Source organism: Acanthopagrus latus, chromosome 11 (assembly GCF_904848185.1).
Source record: "Acanthopagrus latus isolate v.2019 chromosome 11, fAcaLat1.1, whole genome shotgun sequence".
Classification (NCBI taxonomy): Eukaryota; Metazoa; Chordata; class Actinopteri; order Spariformes; family Sparidae; genus Acanthopagrus; species Acanthopagrus latus.
Window position 1 is genome coordinate 6,529,756 of NC_051049.1, and position 24,022 is coordinate 6,553,777.

At 42.9% G+C, this 24,022-nt stretch overlaps 1 protein-coding gene across 1 annotated transcript; it reads right to left on the reverse strand.

Annotated features, from left to right (window-relative positions):
- Positions 1–758: 758 nt before the first annotated feature.
- Positions 759–22,939, reverse strand: reps2 (RALBP1 associated Eps domain containing 2). The gene is made up of 19 exons (XM_037115822.1): positions 21,537–22,939; positions 16,192–16,315; positions 15,574–15,743; positions 13,545–13,653; positions 13,044–13,150; positions 12,820–12,961; positions 12,669–12,732; positions 11,216–11,384; positions 11,063–11,116; positions 10,709–10,787; positions 10,386–10,460; positions 9,958–10,006; positions 9,720–9,856; positions 9,416–9,477; positions 9,223–9,312; positions 5,652–5,738; positions 5,396–5,529; positions 2,978–3,083; positions 759–968 (listed from the first exon to the last, which is right to left on the reverse strand). The coding sequence occupies exons 1-19, from the start codon at positions 21,714–21,716 to the stop codon at positions 900–902; spliced, it is 2,007 nt and encodes a 668-aa protein (XP_036971717.1). The 5' UTR covers positions 21,717–22,939; the 3' UTR covers positions 759–899.
- Between the last annotated feature and the right edge of the window lie 1,083 nt (positions 22,940–24,022).

Sequence of the window (24,022 nt, forward strand, 5' to 3'; positions counted from 1 at the left end):
CCATGTAAACAGAAATTAGCTGTTTTGAAATCTATCTTGCAGAACATTGGAAGAACATTGTGCTCATTTCTTTTCCCGACTGCTTGTAATGGTTTCAATGGACGCGGCGCATACAATAAACATAAGGGGAATAAAACATCAACAGTCAGACAGTGCTTACATTGAGGATAAAGCAAAAGATTTTTTCAAGTAAAATGTCCATATTTCATACAAATCCAGTGTCACATTCCTCAGTGTCCCGATTGCTTCATGTTCCTGTGCTACATTGAGACAAAAGACAATCAAATCTTGAGAACAGGCTGAAGATCCAGCGAAATCCAACTCATATGTAATGTGGCTTCCTCAGACGTTAAGTGCAACTTTTTTTTTTAAATTAAACCTGAAGTGCAAGAAGTAATCAGATTCAGAAACTAATCTGTAGCACCATCACTTGCTTTAGACCACACGTGGATACACATGAAATGCACGGTATCCACAGAAAAACTCAAACTACTTGAGTTCCCATCAGGAACACGACCGAACATGGCACGATGTGTTCGAACTGTAATGTCACGTAATCAAGGTAAGATTCATGGAAAATCAAAAGAGAAAAATAAGTTAGAATGTCACAGTGAATAACAGGATTTTTACATTCGCAAATCAAACCGTGGATAAAAAAAATAAATGAATGGTTTAATCCTGAAGAACGTCTTTAAAAGTAATACAGTAACATTTGGATGTGAGGCCGGAGATGTTCAAAGAAATCCAAGAGTCACATCCCTGATTGTCCCCGTCCTCGAACCTTTTACATTTATTATGCATTCGTAACAAAGGAAAACAACTTTCTGCATCCTGGCTCAAACATTCATGTTTGATGGGGATGTGTTTGCGTGACACGGACAAGTCCAACCAGACTTCGGTCACGTTGAGGCCAGAGGCCGCAGGAGCTCCACTTGGGACTCCAAGGTGACCCTCTCCTGGTGAACCACCTGCAGTCCAAAATAACACAAAGATACACAACTTTTGATCAGTGCACTTAGAACAAGACGTGTACTTCCAGCAGCAATAACATTATTTACCATGGTAACAATAGTCCAGAACAAGACAAACCCCCCCTAACATGCCATTTATTGTTCACTACAATCATTAAATATTCAAGTATGTTGGAAAGAAGTATGTTGGCTTTGTGCCATCGTTTGTTTTGTTTGCCGTGGTGACTGTTACTGTCTATAACAAGACCAGTGTCCTAAAGTGGCCCCCAAATGTTCATGACACCCCAACATACCAAACAGCAAACACGATTACAAGGTTGTTCTCTTCTTAGTGAATCCCACATTTTTGGAGTTGTAACCACTTAAAACTAAGCAACGTCTTCTCGGGACCCCTCAAGTCTGTATTTAGGGTCAGTCATAGTGAGGATTTAGCTAGTTGTGAGTCTGTTTTGTCTTATTGTGTTTCTAATTTGTAATTGTCTGATTTGATAGAGTTTATGGGCCTAGGTGGGCGGTGGGGTCTTTAATCTTTTAACCCACAGTATGTAATTTCTGTCATTAAAACTCTCTCAATCAAAACAAAACAAAGTATGGAAGCAGCGTGGGATCATGGGAGTTGTCTTCATTGTTAAGCAGCCACCACTGCCAATGAAAATCTCCGTGACTCAGGCAAGAAATGTTGCCTGAGTCAGAAAATGTCCACAGATGGAAATGTTTTGTATTCTATTTATTCTGCTTTAGTCTGTTTTGCGACTTCCTTCCTCACTGTCTGACTCTCTCCAGCACGTTAGAGTGACCAAATGAAACTGATAGTTACGGATTTATCTGGATTACTTGAGCATTGTTGGAAACGTTTAGGATAAAATAATTACACAACTCAAATATATAACAGAGATGCAGCTGTTTAAAGGCATTTTAATTCAGAGACGTTACTGTTATACCTGTCATTTATACATCTAATGATCTTGTGGCCCCCTTTAACTTACCACTGCAGTACGAAAAAGGTCATAAGGTAAATTTTGACTGCCGTTATTTCAAATGTTACTTGAACTTTAGTGAAAATGTCAAGGAAGAGCTCCCCCTCTCCATCCAGACGCCTGTCCTCCCTCACACACCCTGTTGCAGTTGGACGGCTGACCAGCCCAGGCTCTATTTTGAAGAAGACAGTTGTGAATGCCAATGGCTATCTGGTATTTGAACAAGGCCTCGGTCTATATAAAGACACATATGCCTTTCTCTGCAAAATTCCATAGATGCTTTGAGGAACTGGAGGAATTAGAGCAAACACCCTGAATTACCAAATACTAAACGAGCGAGAATGTAATCATCAAAGTTGAAAACGTAGCTTACAATCAAACTGCAGACTTGAACTCTGAGTGATCTTTTTTTTTTTTTTTTTTCATCCTCAACTCTCTGATGTATTGGAGCTATAAAAGTGCTCCATGTGAGCGTGAAGGTTTCGCTACCGGATCGTTTACGAGGAGAATGACAGGCATGCAGCATGTGTTCCAAACGTGAATACGTGTGCCACAGGCAGATCCCCAAAGCAAACAGCCGAGTCTGCGCCATTAGTTCAGCTCTGACTGATGGGGAGCCGAGCAGACAGCCGAGGCTCGGAGCTTTTCACCAACTTGGACCGGCGGGAGCATTTGTTGTCAAACTCATTTTCAGAATGCTGCAATTAAACTTTTGACACACAATCCAAAAAAAAAAAAAAAAAGAAAGAAAGCGCTAAACAGTGTTGTCATAAGCACTACCACGTACTCATGCTTGTGGTGACACACAGTCCTCATCCTTTAATTGAGCTGCGTGCTTTCCCCAATTCAGTGTCCCACAGGAGGAGGAGGAGGAGGAGGAGGGCAGGGAATGTCAAAAAGTCACTGCGGCCAGCCACTAATGTTGTCCACACCCGCTCACATAGACAAACACGCCCTCCTCCAGCAGGATACTGTACACAGACTGCTACATCTGCAAGTGGTGTTCTCTGAAAGGGAAGATGGACAGACCTTGAGCTGCTGTTGGAGCTCGCTGTTGAGACGTGTCAACACCGCGTTGGTTTCCTTGTTTTTACGGATCGCCATCTGGATCTCCCTCTTCTGTTTGGACAGCAGCCTGAGAGAGAATTTCATCCACATTCATCAGGGTTTTAATTCATTTCCGCCCTTGTTCAGCGCACAACTTAAGGAATTTTACTCATTAAAATAAAATTATTTTAAAATAAATGTGAAGAAATAACAGATTTTACATTATTTCAAAGATGTCAATGTACTTTGCTGCAAAGATATATCTACTCAAGTCAGCATGCTAACCAGTTAGCGTGCCACCAAGTACCCATTTGTATCTCTAGATTCGATAGTTGCTCAGGCCTCTGGTGGTGGGCATTGACTGATAGGACTGCTAGCTGCACGGCCAACTGAGCTAACAAGCTAATAGCAGCTACAGTTAGCAGCAGTTAGCAGGTCCTCTGGTGATATGCTGCCCTTTGTTTTCTTGGAGTATGAATTTGACAGGTGGCCAATTCTTCCATAATGCACCTTTAATGTATTCTTAATTTTCCTATCTTGATTACCTTCAGTGTTGTTTGGGTCTAAACACTGTTTGAAGATTAGAAAAGCTTTCAGATAAAGTGAAAATATGAAAAAAAAAAAACCAAAAAAAACAGTGGACACTGAAGTGATCAGATGAAAGCTCAGTGGTTTTCATCAATCACCCGGCCAAAGCTGGCAGTCACGAGTGTTATTGATGGTCACCACCCTCGGCACCGACAGACAATCTCAATGAGCTGTCTGCTCAGAGTGGAGACAGGAGCACACATGCTGGACTCATTATGGAGGGTTAGGGTGCGTCTTAATGTCTTATTAAATCCCCCCATACTGGATAACTTTCAGCGGTTAATAATCACCTGACAGCGCTTACTTCCAAAAACGTCTTAAACCTGCGCATATTTCATGGAGCACAACACTTGCGTAAGATCTCCCCATAAAGTCGATATGGATAACGGGTCCGTCGGATATTTCCGTGTTGGTGTTGTTCCTAGAACATCATAATTTATGTTGCTCCAGAGAAAAGATGTTGTGGTTGAGTGGGCTGAGCACAGAACGTTCACCCAGGAGATCAGGCTTCATATTCTGATTGGAACACATTATTATACTGTTCGCTTATTTTTACACCAAGTTCATTTATTAGTTTTCAGGCAACAAAAACAATTTGTTATGTTTTGGTAACAACTATAATTTGTTAGTTTTAGGGTAACATGGTTTAGGTTAAGGTACATCCTTTCACACATGTCCCAACTTCAAACTCCAGTGTCTGTTATCTCTGGTCTTTTTCTGTGATATGACGTTACAACATCATGATTGGTCAGCTGCAGTGATGCTCCTATAGCAACACCGTAATGTTTGCAGGACAACACCAGCACAGTGATATCAGATCATGCATGGCTAGAATGTCAGCAAACAGTGGCTTATTCATTTATCAGACAAACACAGCACAATATTTGCATTCATTTGAATCATTTTTCACTCCTCTTAGCTCTGCTTTGCTGTCCACCACCTTCTGAATGTAATATCTGCCTTTTCCCCTGTTTAATGATCAACTATTATCACTACATGCTACATGCTATCTTTCTATCTATCTTAAAAAGATCTGCTGATGTGGCTAAAACTGATGCTGATGTGAGTGGAAAGAGTGAATCAAAAACATTATACTTGCTGGCTGTAAAACCAAAACAAGTGAAAAGAGGCTAAGAAGCTTCAGGGGAACTGCAGAGGTGAGTAATAATTCTTTGTGAGGAGCGACCATCATATATTGCACATTCGATCCCTTCCGATATTACAATATCTATTGCTGCAGGTTTAACATCAGTCACCTCACAAATGTTGTTTTTCTCTCCTGGCCCTCAAATTGTAGCTACTGCTACAAGTTTAAGCTAATCCCAATGCCTAATGCCAAATAAAATCCACATTCAATCAGATGAAGTTGAAAAGTAAATATGCTTAACAGTGTGAAATGTTATTATTGGATAACTGTCAAATTCACAGTCCAAACAAATGTGGGGCAGCATTTTAAAAGAGCAACCATTAACTGCTGCTAGCTATAGCTGCTAGCTGTTAGCTTTTGAGCTCAGGTAAACATTTAGTCGTATTAGCCGACTCTGCCTAGACTTGGAGCTCTGAGCACCACAGCAGTGTTGTTGTTGTCTATTATAGGACTATAACCTGTTGTGGTACAAAGTGGCTAGCTGGTTAGCATGCTAACTGATATAGATGTCTCTGCAACAAGATACACAGACATCTTTAACATGAGGTCAAAGTTATTATCTCCAATTATTCACATTCTGTTGATGATGTTGTTAATTTTTGAATGCTTTAAACAAAATTCACACCTTTAAAATCTCAATTAAAGAAGAATAAGGTTGGACTAACTTCTGAGCAGATTTGGCGGGGGTAGGAAACGGCACGGTGGGCGGAGCTACGGCCTCCAGGTTCTGGCTGTCTGGGTGGTATTTCCTGCGGACCGGCTTCTGTGGCGCCTGACTGTGAGACACTCCAATCACGTCCTGAAGGAAAGTTTAAGTCATAAAAAATAATTAAAAATGTTTCTCCTCGCCTTAAGAGACATAAACACACTCATACAATAAAACCAGCATGGGTCCTGCATTTCTGCGTTGGCAGTGCGAACCTGCTTTGAAGCGTTTGTCAAGTCTTCAGTGCTTCGACCAAATCTGGAGCGCGGACCCTGTTTGTCAGGTTTCACACTGCTCTCCTCCTGCAACAAGGACAAAAGCACGGGGAAAATTAAATCACGGGGACGACTTTGGACACATAAGCTATACAATAACAGATCTCGTCCCACAGACAGCCAGCATAAGAGTACAGATGTCATGATGAGGTTAAACAATGTGAAGGATCTGTTAAAGAGGCAGGATGAAATGTGCCGGCCCTGCCCTGACCGAGGATAAATCAGTACCCTCCCTGCAGGGACCACGATCTAGTGCTCTCCAGGCGCAGCTTCCTGCCTGCTCGGGGGCAGTCATGATGGATTAACTTGCTTTTATTGCATCTTCTTGCAGCATTTCAGCCATTATTCTCTTCTAGGCATAAAGTAGCACCACCTGCTTTCATTCAGCAGAGAGGTTAACAGTGCAAGAGTGTGAAGACAAGTCCGACACCAGAAGGTCAATTCTTCAAGTTTAGCTGTTGTGAAAGTTGAGGGCATTTCTTACGTCTGTACTGTATCTGCGCTACACCGTTTCCCATCTGTTAATGTTGCATTTAGTAAATCTGATCCACTAATTTCTACGGGCTGCCGTCTCCATTGTGGTGGCAGTAAAAAATTCCAGGGCTTTCCTGATCGTTTCAACAGGCTAATGCTACAGCTCTAAATTGTACCCAGGAAACCTAAAAAAAAAAATAAAACCATTTTGCTGAGCAACGCAACTCACATGCGAGCAGACACAAATAAATGACCCAGAGATTCACTGCACCATTTGATGTGAAACACAACCGCAGCATGGAAACATTTAAAAAAAGGTACAGCAGTAGTTGCTGCAGCGGCAATAAACCACAGGAGCTCCATCAGCAGCATGTGTGGGCAGCATCAGCCACAGGTCACGGCTGTTTCACTCCAGCAATGTAAAGAGGGCTGAAGAGTTACGGTCACTGTCACGTCGACCTTTCAGACGACAGGATCTTTACTGCTGGCCTCATTTAAATGATGTAAATAAGATTGTAATCGTAGTTTCTTCTTACAGGCCTTGCTGTGGTTCGTGGCCGGGCAACGTTATATTATGATCCTGATATCAGACTTTATATCATCTTAGATTTTGGATATCGTTATATTGTGATTTGGAACAAGTGTTCATTTTAAAGGAGACCTATGATGCTTTTTTGCTTTATTTCCTTTCCTTTAGTGTTTTATGTATCTTCATGTGCTTGTAAAGATCAGTGTCTGCTGACAGAAGCTCCTCTTTCCCACAGAAAACACTGCTCCTGAAGCGCCTCCTCAGTAGTCCTTTAATTCAGAGACTCTGTGACATCACATTACATCACCATGTCACACACATTAGCATAATGTATGCCTAGCAGCTGCTTTTTGTTGTTGTTAGCTGTGGCTCAGCTTCTGGCTCAGGCGTGTGCGAGCTGACCAATCGGTGCAAACTAGGTATTCGGGGGGCGGGGCTTAAAGAGACAGGAGTGTTTCAGATGGAGGGTGAATACGGTGCTGCATCACTGGACAGTATGAGAAAACTGATGTGTTTTTTGATTATTAAAGCATGTAAACCCGCTCTAGTGGGAACCCAAAATAAAATGATGAACCAGAAAATTAGCAGAATATGTGGAAACAGACAAATCCCTGACTAGATCAACATCTCCAGAAAGATTAAACTGAATAGGACAGTGAGAGCGAGGTTTATAGGGAACCAATCTAAATGCAGATTGTGTCGTTATTCCACAGCTCTCGCGTTGTGCAACCAACATGTACTTCTTATGATACATTAAGACAAAAAAAACACAACTTGTCTTTTGCCAGTTTGGGTGAAGAAAAGTCAAATGAAGTGAAGCAAAGTTAGTTGAACTGAGGTTGAGTGACATGAAGTTCCATCTGACGCTGGTGTAACTTAAGTCCTTTGAGATAATTATCTAAAATAAAGAATAGATAATATTTGCCTGAAGATGTGAGGCTGTTTTACCGTAGCTGCTGACTGAACTGCTCCCGGGGGTTTCTCTGTAAACGCTGGTATCAAATATTCACCCTTAACTTAAGATTGACATGTTTTATGTCAAGGAAGCTATTTTTAACTACGCCTGTAGTTCACTCGCGTCTCTCTGAGGGATTTGTGCCGGTGTGAGTTTCAGTTTCATGTATAAGTGAAAAATAAACACGCAGGGTATCGTCCACCTTTGGGACCGTCCGGCCTTTTTTGGATTTAATTAAGAGTAAGTAAAACATCCTGCAGGAGGACAAAGTAATGGTGATCCTGCACAGGAAACGGTGATGGAGAGGGAGCCAGTGGTGAGAGTCTGCTGGGTCGGACGCGTACAAACCACGAGTGATTAGAGATCGTAGGGAGATCCGAGATAAGAGAGGAAGGATTAAACCAGTCTGTTTGAATAAAACGAGGAGTTGCAGCACCCTTTGACCCCTAGAACTATATCTGATATTTGACAGAGGAGTCAGAGGGGTGGACGCCATGAAGACAGAAACCCTTCAGGCCGTCTCGCAGAAAGGACGGTCATAAAGTACAAAGACCAGGAAGTATCTGCACATTTTGTCAATTATTTCTGTTTGCATACAGATAATTACAGAAATTGAAGGTTTGAAAAAGCACTTTTCACATCACTTTGATATCTTTAATTACATTTAGAAGGATACAAAGAGTATGTTCTCTAGACCCGCTCTGTACGAAGAGCCTCATGAGATAACTTCGGTCGTGGTTTGGCGCCAAATAAATAAACCTGACTCGACTCGATCAGCATTGGAAAAGAGTTTTTTGTCCATCATGGATTAATAGGATCTCTTCTTGCAAAGCGACTGAAAGGCTTACATATATATGTTACAAGCAGAAATGCTCTCCATCTGAATATTTGAGCCAAAATAATGCACCTTTTATTCTCAGGGATCATTCTGACTGACATAGCTTGTTATCAGACGATGGATCAGCTGGTCAAACACCGTGAAGAACGTCTTGAGACAATAATATGATCCTGGGTAGTAGAAACGGTGAGGTAACCACTTAATGCCGGATCAGATTATATAAGATGAACACTTTATCACCAGTTTCCATGTGAGGATGATGGATACGAGACACGTGTAACAGGAGAAGAGCATAAACCAAAATGAAATTATAAAAAGTGTCAGGAAAGACAAATGAAGGACGATGAGAATGAGGTTGAGCCACACGTCACTCCAGCCATAAATAAATCATCTGGATATATATTCACTCACTCTCGGTTTGATGTACGCCGCCGTCATAACCCTTCCGAGTTCATTTGGGTCTTGAAATAGAGGTCCGTATATTTGACAGACGTGACCTCAGTGACACATTTATGTCTCAGATGGAGGACAGAAGAATGAGGGAGTGGAAAAAAACCAAAACGCTGACAGTCTGGGACGGGATTTTGAGTTCTGCTGCTTGTGTTTTTTTCCTCCTTCCCCCATTTTCTCAGAGAGAATTCGTACTGCTGCTCGCTACATTTTGGAAACTCCAACCCGAGACAAATCGAAGCAGAAAATCGGATTTTACGCTCACCTCTTCTCTAAAGCGACTGAAGTCAGCAAAGTTCGGCTGCAGCACTTTAGTCTGGGGAGTTTTCTCCGAGACGTTGATGAAATGAGAAACCTGTGAAGAGAGTCGATCGGCGCTGATCAGTTAAAGCTTTTCTGTCTTCGCTGATTTGTCGTACATTTTGGGCCTCAGAGGAAAAACAAAGATTTTCGTTCACCTGTGAGGCTGTCGGTCTCGGCGGGAGGGCCGGAGGAGGTGGCAGCCATCCACTTCTTACCCCTAAAAATCCAGACAAATAGTTAAATGAGAGAAATGTGACTCCTGTAAGAAGCACAGAAACAAACTGGCCATATTTTCATACTCAGACTTTCTTATCTTTCAAAACACCCACATAACTCCATTTCCCTTTTTTTTTGTCCTCACATGAAAGAAGAAGCGTCGTAAACAAGACGCAACAACTCGGTTGTGAAATTCACCGCAGCTCCGGGCGCTTCGTGCGGATTGGCTGTGTGACTCGTTACCTGGAGCGCCCTGCTGGAAGAGCTTGTTGAGGTCCAGCGAGGAGGCCCTGGAGTGGGTCTTCTGGGGTCGAGGCGGAGGCGTGGGGGGCTCCTCCGCTTTCTTCATCGCGTCTTCGATAGAGGTGCTGGAGTAGGACCTGCAGGGGAGGTCAACCAGGTGGAAAAACAAAAAGGATAATCAGATTAACAGGCGACGTGAGGGTTAACATGCTTGGTATATTAGTGTTTTGTTTTTCACCTGGGTCTAGTTTTGGTCTTCATCTGTGTGTCCAGGTCGTGAGGCGGCTCTGTGAGGAAGGAAATGTTAGAAAAGCATCAGACTTGTTTGAGTTGTTGTAAATGAGAAGCAGCTACTTCCCCGTGCAACCACAATTTGTGACTGCACGTGTGTAAAATGGCTCAATCAGCGCTACGCACCATTTCAGTCTCGATGTGGTCGATTATATCCTGGAACCAAAACATATTCTGACGCACCTCTACACTGCAGCGCGCTTACAGAACACATCAGATTTCAATCTTAGACTGACACTGATGCTAAAAAATCTCAGCTTACCACATGTTTTCACCAAACGTGACGAAAGAGGAAAGACTCCCGACACAGTGAGAGTGCTGTGGGTGCTGTGGGTGCAAAGATTCACTGTCATTTTCCCACGTTTGTAACATTACCTGGCCTTTCAGGAAAAGCACCGAGCTGCAGAGTCTGTTTCTCTTGAGACGTCTTCACCCTCATCACACCTGCGTCTGCAGACACAGCAGCAGGATATCAGATACACGATGACTTGAATGATTCAGCTTGTACAAACTTTAGAAGAAAGACATTTAACAATTTAGCTCATTACTTTAACATTTCTATCACAATACAACACTTCAGTTTAGTAGAAAAGTGCTGCTTTTGTCACATATTCTGATGTGCAGCTTCAAAGGAAATGCTTCCTCCTTGCATCATATTTTAGAATATGATTTATAATTAACTGCTTAAACAAACTGACCTTGTTTCGACGCTTCCTCATTCATATCTTGCTTTGTTGGGGCCAGACTTGGCTGGAGCCTCTCCATAACGCTCCGGTCCTACAACAGAAAAAAGATATAAACAAAACACAGAATCATCTGTTTCATCACACAGCAACACTGCCTGCAAATGCTGGAATAATGTCAAACTTTTGGTGCATTTAAGGAAAGTACAAGCTTATGCTCTCAGCTCAACATGTTGATGGGGGACACAGTCGAAACAGCCGGAGGAGCCTTATGATTAGCTTGTTAGTGCCCCCTACAGGCTCCAGAGGGGAACTCCACACTCACTTTGTTTAACAACTGGTTTAAAAGTATCTGAGGAATGAATTTACCATCTGACCAGGCCGCAGTTCAGCATCCTCGAAGACGATAAGCGGCTCTGCACTCTGCAAACAAAACAATCACATCAAATTGAAGCTTCAGTCACTACAGAATGGCACGTTAATGAGCGTCTCTGATCACAGTTTCATGGCTGTCTCTCTCACCTCAGGTGTGTCCGGTATGTCCTCTTCCTGCTGGATGAACCCGGGTCGCAGGGTCGGAGGAAGGCTCTCTGGGAGAGGGTAGCCGTTCTTGCGCGCCACTATCAAGTGAAAGGCTGTGCAGAACTCAGGGAAGGTGAGAGCGCCGTCTCGGTCCACGTCACTCAACTCCCTGAAAAAGTAATAAAAAAACAAAAACACGGAAAGAATTAGGTCTCAAACTACACATCCAGATTATTACATTCAGGTTATGTGATAGAAGTGATAGAGACTACAGTCTTTATTTTTCCATAAATTGATAGTCATCTGAGAAAAAATAAAAAAAACACACACAAAAAAAGTAAATATTCATTAAAAGCCTGATTCATTGATCTACAGGTGAACACACTCTCTAACTCACTTATAACTTATTTATTATTCAATTAAAAAGTAGAACTGAAAGCAACTGTTGTATTGCCTCAATAGTTTTGTCCATCGCACTTTTCTAGAAACATTAGAGGAAATAAAGAGGAAATTATTCTTAAATTACAGATTTTAAAGCCTCTTAAACATGATACCACATTATCAGATAGCATAGAAACATTGTGAAAAGGTATATAATTATTATAGTGTAATCAACATTAAAGGAATAGTTTAAAGTGTTGGAATAAATACATATTTCATGCTCAGTTAGCTTCGCTTTGCCTGAAGACAAACAGCTAGCTTAGCTCTTCTGTAACAAAACTTAACCCAACATCACCAGCTTGAAGCTCAAAAAGAGTTGCTTTGACACTGTAATTTTGATAAACTCCCTATATATAGCAGATTTATTAACTAGCCAACATTAAAGGGATAGTTCCACATTTGTGTTAGCTAAACCGACCGACAGCAGCTGGTTGGCTGAACACAAAGCCTGGACGCAGAGACAAACAGAGAGCCTGACTCTAAAGCTGAGAGCCTCCAGTGTTGCTTTCACACCTCCGTTTCTGAGACGACGAAACAAAAATATATGGCACATTGATTAACTCACCAACATTCAACAGGATAGTAGAGCCTTGTTAACTAAGCTAGCCACCAGAAGCAGATTAGCTTAGCACATATACTGTAAACACTGGCTGTAGCTTCATTTGTGCAGTATTGATCTCTGCATTTATCTCAAGTGTCAGTTTATTTTGAAGTCATTGTAAGTCACATCTTATCAAATAATTTATATTTTGATACAGACCACACTGTTAAATGTTTTTAATGACACTGTCGTTCACTCAGTCAGCCACCCATTGTTGTAACAGATGATAAAACAGCTCTAAATGTGGCTGTTGTGAAGCCTTTTCTTGTTTCGGGGATGAGAAGACAAAAAAAAAAAAAAAGGCCTGCACCTTTAAAACGAGGCCTCTGTCTGGCTCATGCTGAGGTGCTTGGCTGATAAACACCCAACTGACCCCAGAGCAGCTGAAGGACACAATGAGTCAGCACTTACCAAATGTGGGAGAGCTCTGGTATGGGCAGCTTGGACTTTGTGAAGAAGTTCTTTGCAATGGCTCCTAGAAAAAGAGTCACAAAGTGGTGAGATAGAAATAGTGTGAACTTGTTGTTTTCATGTGCCTGTGCAGCAGGAGGGGGGTTCATACCGAGGATCAGGGCCCCCAGGTCGGGCTGCAGGGTCTTGAACTGATTGGTGTAATACTCCAGCTGTTCCTCTGTGATCCTCCAGGGGTCATCGTCAGAATAGTCAACGACGCCCTGCTGCTCTAGTCTCTCTGATGAGGAAGCCTGGGGAGATAAACAGGGATCATAATACAGACTTTTAAGAACTATTAACATGATCATTAAGATGTAAGCGATCTGTATTTACCCGCGCCATAGCAGGATGCTCCACCGAGGGTTTAGTCCCGTAGTTGCTGGGCGAGGAGTGCTGCTCCAGCTGAACCATCGGGCGCGAGGAATGTTTGCTTTCGTAGGCTGACGGACGGGAGAGAAGAAAGTAAAAACAGAGCCTCAGTGGAGAAGAAACCTGAGACAGACATGTGGCGATTAGACCGTGTTATGTGTGATGTGATCTGACAGAATGAAGACTAACGAGGGTGGGGGGAAAGAAAATCAGAGCTTCCCACTTCGGAAGGACGGAACAGGTGTCAGAGATGCAGTGGAAAAAAACCTCACCGCGCTCATTTCAATACTAATTCATAATGCATGACTAGAGCAACACACGTACTTCTCGCAGTTTGAGTCCACTGCAGTATTTCAGTTACCTACAGAAGCAATCAGCGAGGAAACTACTGTCCCTGTAAAGCCAACGGTTATATTCCTCTGGATCGGTGATGTGATGATTGTTGTTGACTAGAAGTTTGCTTACCGATCTGCGAGTCGGCGCCGTTCCTCTGCTTGCTGTAGGTGTAGCTGCGGTAGGTCAGCGGGGAGCGAGGAGGCGAGCTGCTCGGCGATCGTGGCGGAGACCAGGGTTCCTTCATGGACACAACATTTGTTATCCCACACAAACACACACACGGAACAATACGTTTCCTCTGTGAATACACTGCTAGTTGGTCCTTGAACTTGAACAGCTTTTACACGTTGCTGGAAAGTTGCCCGCTGAACAGGAGAGAGTGGCCGGTTCATCCAGATAATCACTGGAACATTCATTTTTACGAACATCCTGTTCCAGCTCATGTCAGAGCGAGCCGTGTCACACTGAGGTCTGCTGAGGCTGCAGGCAAATCTAACCTCATCGTACGTCGTTGAAATGTTTCTTTCATGACACAGTGCACTTCTTCTCTGTAGTACTGACCTGGTACAGCTCGTTCATTTCATTATTATGGAAGGGTAAATTATACAGACTTCTTAATTCCAACCCAAGGGCTATGTTTCTTTTTATCATTCTTTCGGGAGCACTTCCTTCATTTCATTTTGGTTGCTGGCTGAACTCAAACCAGGGACAAGCTGGATTCATGTTGGGCTCCTTAAAGGTCCAATATTGTAAAAAAAAAAGACTGATTTTTGTGACAAAGCAGGTGTAGGAGATAAACAGATACAATGAAAGTATTAAAAACGCTAGAGGTGCTGCAGCAGTTGACAATAATAGATTTTTTTAACAAACATTTTATGTTAGACACCTAAAATAAAAGTATGAACCTGAACATGAGTACAATATGTGACCTTTAGCCAGCCGGTGATCCAGAACAACTTCCAGAACATCCTTGTTTCTAACTTGCATTATGATGCGCCAACATGTAAAATATCTAATTTCCTGTGCCCTCAGTTTCGTCTAGGTTTGTTTGCTCCGTGTTGTCTTGTAGTGGCGCTCCACATCGCAGCTTTTAATAATCGGCATGGTGTCAGATATGAGTCATAATGACCTTAAAGTGCCCGCGGGAAATATGACCACGGATTGGCCCGTCCTTGATTAAAAGCTCTGCCATCCATTTCCTCAGACGGTTCTCTCTCGTCTCGTCTCCCTTCTGAGTATCTGTCCGACTCAAATTACAATGTTTAACACAGCGCACAGATTTGACTGGTTAAGTGGTGTCATGTAAATGATTATCAATGCAGGCGGATACTCTAGAATGTGATAATGTAATAATTCTCAATAATTTAGAGGGTCATGTTTGGTCATTTTGCATACGGGGGGGCGTCTCCCCTCATCCCCTGTAAAATCTCTTGCTGCCTACGTTGATGATATTTAAAGGATAAGTTCACAGTTTTTCAAGTCTTTCTTAAAGATCCAATATGATAACTTCTGTTATTTCTTCACATTCTGTGGATCATTTTTGTTACTTATCTTATGTGTTCAACTAAAATTCTGACTTATTGCAACTTTAAAACAATAACAAGGTACCCTGTTAGTTACAGGAACACTGTTATCATTCCTCCTGTTCATTCTGACCACTGAAGGTCATTAATGCTGATGAGTTTCCAATACAAGTGACTGTAAAATCAAATCCACAGTCTGTGCTTTGCATGAAAACAAGTTAATCTAAAGCTCATATGAGGCTCTAAGAGGACACTTGATTTGAGATCCTCCAGTGGGTAATGCCAGAGTTCGAGTACATTTTCTGTACATCTTCAATTCTTTTATCGGTTTTGCGTTTCGAGGTGTCTTTCTGCACGAGCGAATGCAGATTTGTGGCCAGTCTGGTGCTTTTAAGGAGGCCTTTCTCTAATCTCTCAGCAACATAACATTTCTGCTCTGCTGAATTCAGCTGACTGGACTGTTTGTGCTCAGTGCTCCACTCTTTGTCGACTCATCAACATCTTAAATGCCTGATTAAGAAAACTCTCTTCTAAATTCAAAATCATGTGTTTCAATCAGACATGTCAGACAGCAACTTGACTTGACAGTGACTCGTGATGTTTTGTGGCTTTGGGAAATGTCTTCCCACGCTTACCTTCTTCTCTGCGCTGGCCTCCAGGTGTCTGAAGGCGCTCCTGTCTGCTGGCGTCCAGGGGACTGACGCAGGCGCAGCTCCACCCTGAGCCCCGTCTACACCTGCAGGGACGGTGGAGTATCGCATCTCTGGTTCATTCTTCAGCCCGGCAAACCTGGGCAGAGGTAGATCTGAAGGGAGACACGAGTTAGTTTTTTCATCTATTTCTTTGCCTTGGGAATAAGTTGTGAACTAAAGTATTTGATGTGTAGAAAGTAGATTTTTATTCTTCCTCTATGATGAAGCCAGAATTAGACAGAGGGAATTAATCAGGATGAGCGTCTTCACACGTCGTATTCTGAGCCACTTCTGAATAAACACGGCGGTGAACACAAAACTCTGAACATACTTCTTCTAATAATCCATCGTGCCACAATGTGCTGTGTAGAAAACAGATTTTCCTCTGCGGTCGGGGGTGTGACTGATCGTGTGCTCTTGTAATAAGGGCAAACCCACTTAGCCCTTTCCACGCGACTCCCCTTTCATCCAGATTAGACCAAATCCTGCCATGTTACGATAATCTCCTGATCCCCTTTTGCTCTCGTAAGACGCCTCCTCCTCTCCGAGCAGCAGACTTACTGGCCGTGACGCTCTCCAGGTGGACGGGCAGGCCAGACTGGGCGGCCGCGAGCAGCTTCAGGGCCACGTAGAACTGAGGCGTACCGAAGTATCCGAGGCGCTTCGCTCCGCACACCTCGGTCACCTGCGAGGAGACGAGTTCAGAATCATTATGTGGACAGATTTAAACATTGCACTGCACTGATCAATCCCATCTCTCGATCATTGTTTTCGCTCTGTTCAGACACCTAATCTTGTCAGGACCAGAGTAATCTTGACCATGTGATCATTTTACACCGCGATCAGGTTAATGTGTGGCTCAAAATGTTGAAGAAACAGTGTGTGAGGGATCAGCAGCACAGTGGGATCTGTTTATCCAGCACTCCTTTGATTAGAGGTACAATGGCTGCTTTGGGGAGGGAGCAAAGGAGATTAGGATTATGTGGACCAATCAAAAATTCTCCAAAATATAACTGAAAGAAATTCTATTTGGGGTAAAAAAAAAAAAAAAAAAAAAGGAGGTTCCTGAAAAGCGAGACTGTTTATAACTGAGTTCATAACTGCGATGACGTGAACACGAGCTCCTCTGTGACTGAAAATAATACAAAGCGAGTCTTCTCTTGGTCATGGAAGTATTAAAACACACACACACTTGTTTCAGACGATGCATGTAAAGAAGATACTACATTTCTATATGTTGCCCCTTATCCACATTAATCATTTATCTGTCATGGTGGAAAGTTTTCTGTTGAGGTTTATCCCCTAAATTTGTATCTATTTTAATTCGAGCACCTCAATAAGACAATCTGACTTTTATCAATGTTTCAAAAAGGCTCCACACACAGAGAACAACACAAACTGTTAAAGGTGCAAAACTGTACATATGATTTCTTGATCGAATTCATGATAAAAAAAAAAAAAAAAAGAGGGCGCAACACATCACCAGAGTAACCGCTAACTGCTGCTTACTCTAGCTGCTGTTAGCTAGTTAGCTTGGTTAGCTGCTAGCCACTCAGCTAGCGGTGTAGACTTTGAGCAACAGAGGACTGCTGATGTTTACGCTGCTAGCACAGGAGCTTAGGACCAAAATGGGACAAGCCTGGCTAGTTAACGTCTATAGATATCTATGCAACACAGCACATCGTTGTCGCAGCTTCAAAACTGTCGCTGATAGTTCATTTTAGAAAGTTTTCCAAATAAAATTCTTGTACATTGTCCCTGTAAATCAATGAACCAATATGGCGTCATTTTGATTTTTCAGGCCACTTCAACAACACGAAGAGGTTTGAGGGACTGTTTTAGTTTCACCATGGAAGGTACAATCGATAGACAAAAGCTCTTCTTGTGGCAACAATGGATTATCTCATCTTATAAACATACCAGATCCAAAAGTCCAGTTTTCCTACAACAAAGGGAACACTGGCTGGTATGTGTTTTTTGAAATATGGCTGACTGCTAATACCCATTGTCTAATGAGGTTGAAGGGCGGGTGGAGCGCATGTGGCTCACATCGCCTTATGAGACCATTATTTCTGCGTGACCTGCATTGTGCTCATTCTACAGCGTTCACAGGCAGATCCAGGGCAAGTGGAGGCCTGCGAGAGGCTGAGCAGTGGTGGAGGTCAGGTCTGCAGTGCTCATGAGTGTGCCTGAGGTCAGCAGAGTAAGATTAATGATGTGATTATTCCAGGCCTTGAGGAACCAGACGGGCAGGTCTGATCTACGGCCCGAAGGGGGAGAAGTTATTTAAGGAGGACGTGCAATTGCCAAAAACATTTCAGCCCAGATAATGTCATCACTGGTATCACTTTCTGGATATCAAATAAATCAAACGTCCTGTTGACAGTGTGGCTGAGAGAGTCCAGTCTGAATATCAGCCTGTTAGATTAATTGATATCCGACACTCAGGAGTGACTGATTTGTCCTTTTTTTCTCTGTAGCAGATTACTAAAACGCTTCTGTTAATAAAGAATCCAAAATTACAAATAAGTGAAGAGCAAACATGTTTCTCCTCTGGGGACCAAGAATGTCTGTGAAAGATTTGTGTAGCAGTTTATTTTATTGTTGTGGAGACATTTCGCCACAAAGCCAACAATGTCAACTTGCTGGTGTCGCTGGATGTAGAGTCAAGGTACCAGCAAAGTCCTAAGGATCCATCCTCTGTGGACCATGCACATCCATCCATCCATCCATTGTCTGTAACCGCTTTATCCCTTTTATGGGGTCGCAGGGGGTTTTGCTGGAGTTAATCCCAGCTGTTTCTGGGGCAGTCGCCAGCTCATCGCAGGGCTCTCAATTTGAGGTTCAGTATCTTGCTCATGGACACTTCGACATGCAGCTCAGTTCAGGAGAACTGGGATTTGAACCAGCAACCTTCCATTGACTAGCTGACCTGCTCTACCCACTCAGCTACAGCCGCCCCGACCGTGCACATATGTAGCCCGTTTCAAAAGCGATCCGTCCAATAGCTGCAGAGATATTTCACCAAAAAAAAGGATTCATCCTCTGGGGACCAAGAACATCTGAACACATTGTCACAGGAAAGCTTCTGATAGTTGCTCAGATAGTTCAGGGCCTACGTTTGTCTCGCCACATGCATGTTGTTGACGTGGATCAATGTGGCACCACCGGTCCCGGATGCTTGAAACAGCAGCGAGCCGAGATCCGGAAAGATTACGCTGAAACCAGGCCACACCTTCACCAGACAGGTTCCGCGGCAATGTCTGTCAACACGAGTCTCTCAACATGTCACTGTAGAGAGAGACCTCACCCGCAACCTGAGAGCTCACTCACATTAATGGATAATCCACGCAAGGTCTTTGTTTTAATCACATGTCGGCTGCTCACACAGGAGGAGGGGGGGGAGAGGATCCAATCAAACTCTCGTGCACTCCAAATGAAAACCCTATTCATTGTGTGCCCATGGTAATTGTTATGGGAGAGATTTGCAGCACTCCAAGTCCACAACATCAGCATAATAATTGATTTCATTGCGGACTAAAATGTGTGGGAAGCTGAGCCTGACAGCTCAGCAGGAAGAGGGCTCGTGCTTTTACTACTTATCTGCTGTCGACACATGCGGGACATAAAGATCCTTCCTCTGTGACTCTGGTCAATGTGGCGAATCGTGACTCGACAAAACACGCCTTCACACACCCCGCCCCCCCTTGTTTTTACAAAAAGCACAGAGCGCATTTACAGTGAAACCACGTCAAATCACAGCACCACCTCTATGTTATCGTGAATCACGGAGGAAATACACCGTTTACGATCCCATGATACCGTTTGACACAATGACCCACTGAGTCCAAGAGTGATCCTGCAGGCATCCTGCAGCAAGGCCGCACACGGCTCACAAGACTGCGTGTCAATCACCCCTGCGTGGCGGTGGCGGCGATCCAGGCCGGACAGGAAGGAAGCGAGAGCTCAATGCCAAACTTCCTGACACCCACGCAGACACACAATAGGGCTGCGATCGCCGGGAGCTGACCACAAGGGACTGTGAGTGGCGTGAATGGAGGCGGCGACCTTCTGGGCTCATCTGAGCTGGAAAAATATGTTTCTGTCCCTGCGGCGGGTCGGCAGAACGACGGGGCTGTGGAGCCGCTTAAACACAGCTCAGCACAACAATGAGTCAAATCTGTGTGTTGGAAATAAACAATATGAATCTATGAAAGGGAACAGAAAGAGTTTGTAGTTAATAGTTTGAATCTTTCATGCTGTATTTTTACACACTCCGCATGATTAAATTTTTAAAGCTTCACTGAGAACAAGAGTGGGTGCAACTTTAAAGGAGCATGCCACAGTTTTTTTGGATTAAATGCCGTGACACAGTTTGAAATGTTTGTTAAAGACGGCACAGCTTCACCTCACAGCAGTGTGTGTGACTGTCGCTCATGGTGGCAAAATACAGAGTAATGATAAATGTTACGAAAGAGTAAAAGTAGCGGAAAAAAAACAAAAACAATCCTAACCCATTAAAGCCAAACAAAGCCCCGGTCGTAACAGACCAGGTGAGGCTGTTTTTTGTTATGTTACTTGAATTCAACAGACCTTTAAAACACACAGTCTCACGTTAATGTTCTCTGTTACGGATCACACAACTCAAGCACGTTTCAACAGTCTGCAGTAAGACCGTATCATAAATATTAACATGTAATCATGTTAAGTGCTACAATGGTTTGCAGAATCATTATCTGTAGAGCTAAATTACTCAATTATTCAGTCAATAGTTGATAAAACATGAATTGCCAGGCTTTTGATAACCGATCAAAGTTTTGCAAAGCTCAGAAAGTTAACCAAAACAATATTAACAAAGTAAGAATACAAACTCAGATATATTGATTTGATATAACTTCGTGTAAATAACCTCTCAAAGGGCAAAAGGTCGAGAAAATCAATAATTGAAGATTTTTGTCTTGGTGCTCCTCAAAACAATCGCTGGCTGTGATGTAATCTGTACGCTGCGCCACATCACGGTGCTTTAAATGGAGGAGATCCTGCACACCTCAGACTGACAGGCAGGCGAGAGTGACACAACATCCACCTTGATACACACCATTAAAGGTGCACTACGTAGTTTTTGAGCAGAAGAGAAAGATGGCTGAACAAACTGAATTAACAACAGCTCCTTGTTTTCATGACTGAAGAAACAAACGGACCTTAAAGTGCGACACAGTTTCATGCTGTTCTACTTTGTTTATGTGTGGCGGACCCTGCCACCTTTCTAGCTTCAAGCTGTGCTCTGTCTGGAGACCTTATTTTCCTCTGAGAACAGCTTCTGTATTCACTTCTGGGAAAGATAAGACATTTCTGAGGTATTAATATTGTAAATATGACCTTTGTGAGCCTCAAAACTACAAACTGCACCTTTAAACATCAAAAACCGGAAAAAAACACAGTCGATACAAATGAACCTGAACTGAGCAGAGGAATGATTCAGCCCGTTAACGTGGAAATCTCTGATAACTGAGAGGCGAACCCTGAACGCCTCACTGTAGAAACCATCCAGCACACAGTCTGCTGGGCTACAGGAGCAGGGAGGAGACACACAGAGCTGATGCAGTGAGTAAAGAGGTCCAAACCCTGCTGTGTGACAGAGCAGGGGGGGGGTAACATCACACACACACACACACACACACACACACACACACACACACCAGCAGGAATACAATGCACATACAGTGATCACATATTGAGGAAGAGCCTGGTGATGATGAGGATGATGGTGTGTGTGTGTGTGTGTGTGTGTGTGTGTGTCCTGCAGCTCTCAGCCCTTCACACTGGGGAACATGTGATGAGCAGGCAGCCAGCAGCAGCCTGCAGGCAGCCCGGCAGCAGGCAGCAGCTGTGCCCGCTGTACTCACCCTGTGCAGGGCTTCAGGAGGCAGCTGAGACGCCTTGAACAGCTCCGCCACTTTGCCGGACGACAGTTTTCCTGAGGTGTCCGCTTGGCACAGGCTGTGCAGACCTGAGTAAAACCTCTGCTCGTGTTCGTTCAGGGGGATGAAACTCCCCGCAGACGCCACACCGGATTCCGGATCCATTCCCGGCGCTGACGCACGGAGGGGGCTCCGCTACCAGCCGACGGATCGATCCATCCCCGCTGCGGACACCGAGCACCGGCTCCTGTTCCCAGTCGGAAGCGGAGGGTTTTTTCTTCTTCTTTTCTGGCAGGCGGAGGGGCGGTGTCACCTCCGACAACAGGGCTCCTTGTGAGGGCTCAGTGATCAGGCTCATCCACTCCTCCTGCCGCTGCTGGAGCTGGTTGTAGCAGCACCGAGCTGCGCCTGCAGGGGGCGCCGGAGCGCAGGAAGGAGAGGCCGGCACTGTGTGAGGGAAGAAGAGCCGCTTTGTCTCCGCAGCCTGAGAGAGAGGAGCATCTGTGGGAAGTCACTGCAGAGATCAGAGCTGCAAACTACACCTGAAAATACACAAACTTGTAAAAGAAAAACAACAAGATTCAGATATTTTCTTTTAGTCAGCAGACCTCTGAACTGTGTTGTGTTTAGCTGAAGGTGGACTGAAATTTTGAATGTTTTTATGTACTTAAAGTTCTTGAACAAAAAGAGAAAATAATAATAAATAAATAAAGGAGCATCTGTTTAAAGTCACAGATTTGAAATCATATATGACTTCCATTGAAAATGGTCAGAAATTGGCAAACACTATTTAGACATTTCAAATGTTCTTCTTTTAGTTGTGTGGATTGTTTGTAAGTATTTGACGTTCTTGGATAAAATAAGAAAATTAAAAATGAAGAAGTATCTGTTTAAAGTCACACCTTAGGAAACATATTTGATTTTTAAATCTAAATAAACAGAAATTGGTAAAACAAACAAACAAACAAAACAAAAACAAAAAACAACAAAGAAAAGAAGAAACAAAAAAATTCCCAATAAGATTCAGATATTTTCTTTTAGTCAGCAGACCTCTGAACTGTGTTGTGTTTTGTCTGTTGATGTTTGGTTTTGCTGAGTGTGGACAGGGATTTTGATGATTAATTTTATAATTATAGTTCTTGAAGAGAAAATAATAAATGAATAGATAAATAAATAAAGGACTTTCTGTTTAAAGTCAAAGATTTTGAAATCAGATTTGATTCTCCCTGAAAATTTAAACCTCAAAACACAGAAAGTGGCAAAAACAATTTAGACAAAATTCATACGTTTCAAATTTCCTCCTTTTAGTTGTATATAAATTTTGACTTTCATTGAACATTTAAATAAAAAAGCAGACCTCTGAACTGTGTTGTGTTTTTGTTTTGTTATTGTGTTTTGTTGTGCTGAGGGAGGACTGAAGGTTTTAGCTTGTGTGGATTGTTTGTATGTATTTGATGTTCTTCAATAAAAAGAGAAAATGAATATAAAAAAATGAGAGTAATGAAAAAATAGATAAATAAAGGAACATCTATATTATAGAATTTTTTAAACTTTCTGATAGTTTTATATGAACTGAAAAACTAAGTATACATCTTGTTTAACCACATGATCTAGATAGATAAAGGGACAAAACTAAAAAATAGAATCAACTTCATCAGACTAAATAATACATTTCTGTGTTTTGGTGGAAGCCCTTAAATCTTTGAATGACCTGGGAAACTCACCTTTGAAGTCTCCGGCTTTACAACTACGAAACATCCCCAAACTTTCCACCAGCATGTAGTCGAGTAGATAATGACTGCAATTTCATTTTTGTGTGATAATGATCCTTTAACCTCGATCTGTGTCTCAGACTATGATGTGTCGGGCCCTCGAATTTGAGAGAATTGAGCCTGGAAAGTCATTGAACAGTCCTTGAATTCAATATTGGCCCCTGAGATCACATCTGTCAGCATCAGATCTTCTGTTCAAGATACATTTACACATATCTGAGTAGGCAACAGAGCATACTTGAGTAACAGAGGTCCCTTCTTCAGTCTGAGCCCTGATTCTCCTCCACTGTGAGGCCTCTGCTGCCACCAGGTGTTCAGTAAAGTACCTGCAGGCTGTGTGACTGCAGCAGGAGACATTTCTGTAAATCAGTGTTTCACAGCGACTGAAAGCAATCAGGAAAAGTTTCTAGTGTAAGATTTACTCGTCTTCTTATTACATGTTATCTCCAAAGTCTTCAGAGAACTTTCTGTGTTTACCTATACCGCTCTTGAAAATGTCTTCACATTGTCCCAGCACGACTCTGTATTATGGAAAAACACTTGTGACATTTTATGGGAGCATAAGATTGTTTATTGTCGGGCCAGGTGCCCAGTTTAATGTGATCCGCCCTGGTGTGGGACTGAAAACACTCTGTTATCACGAGAGAGAGAGAGAGATTTAAAAAGCAAACTTGGCACAGAGACTTTGCCTCAAGTGGC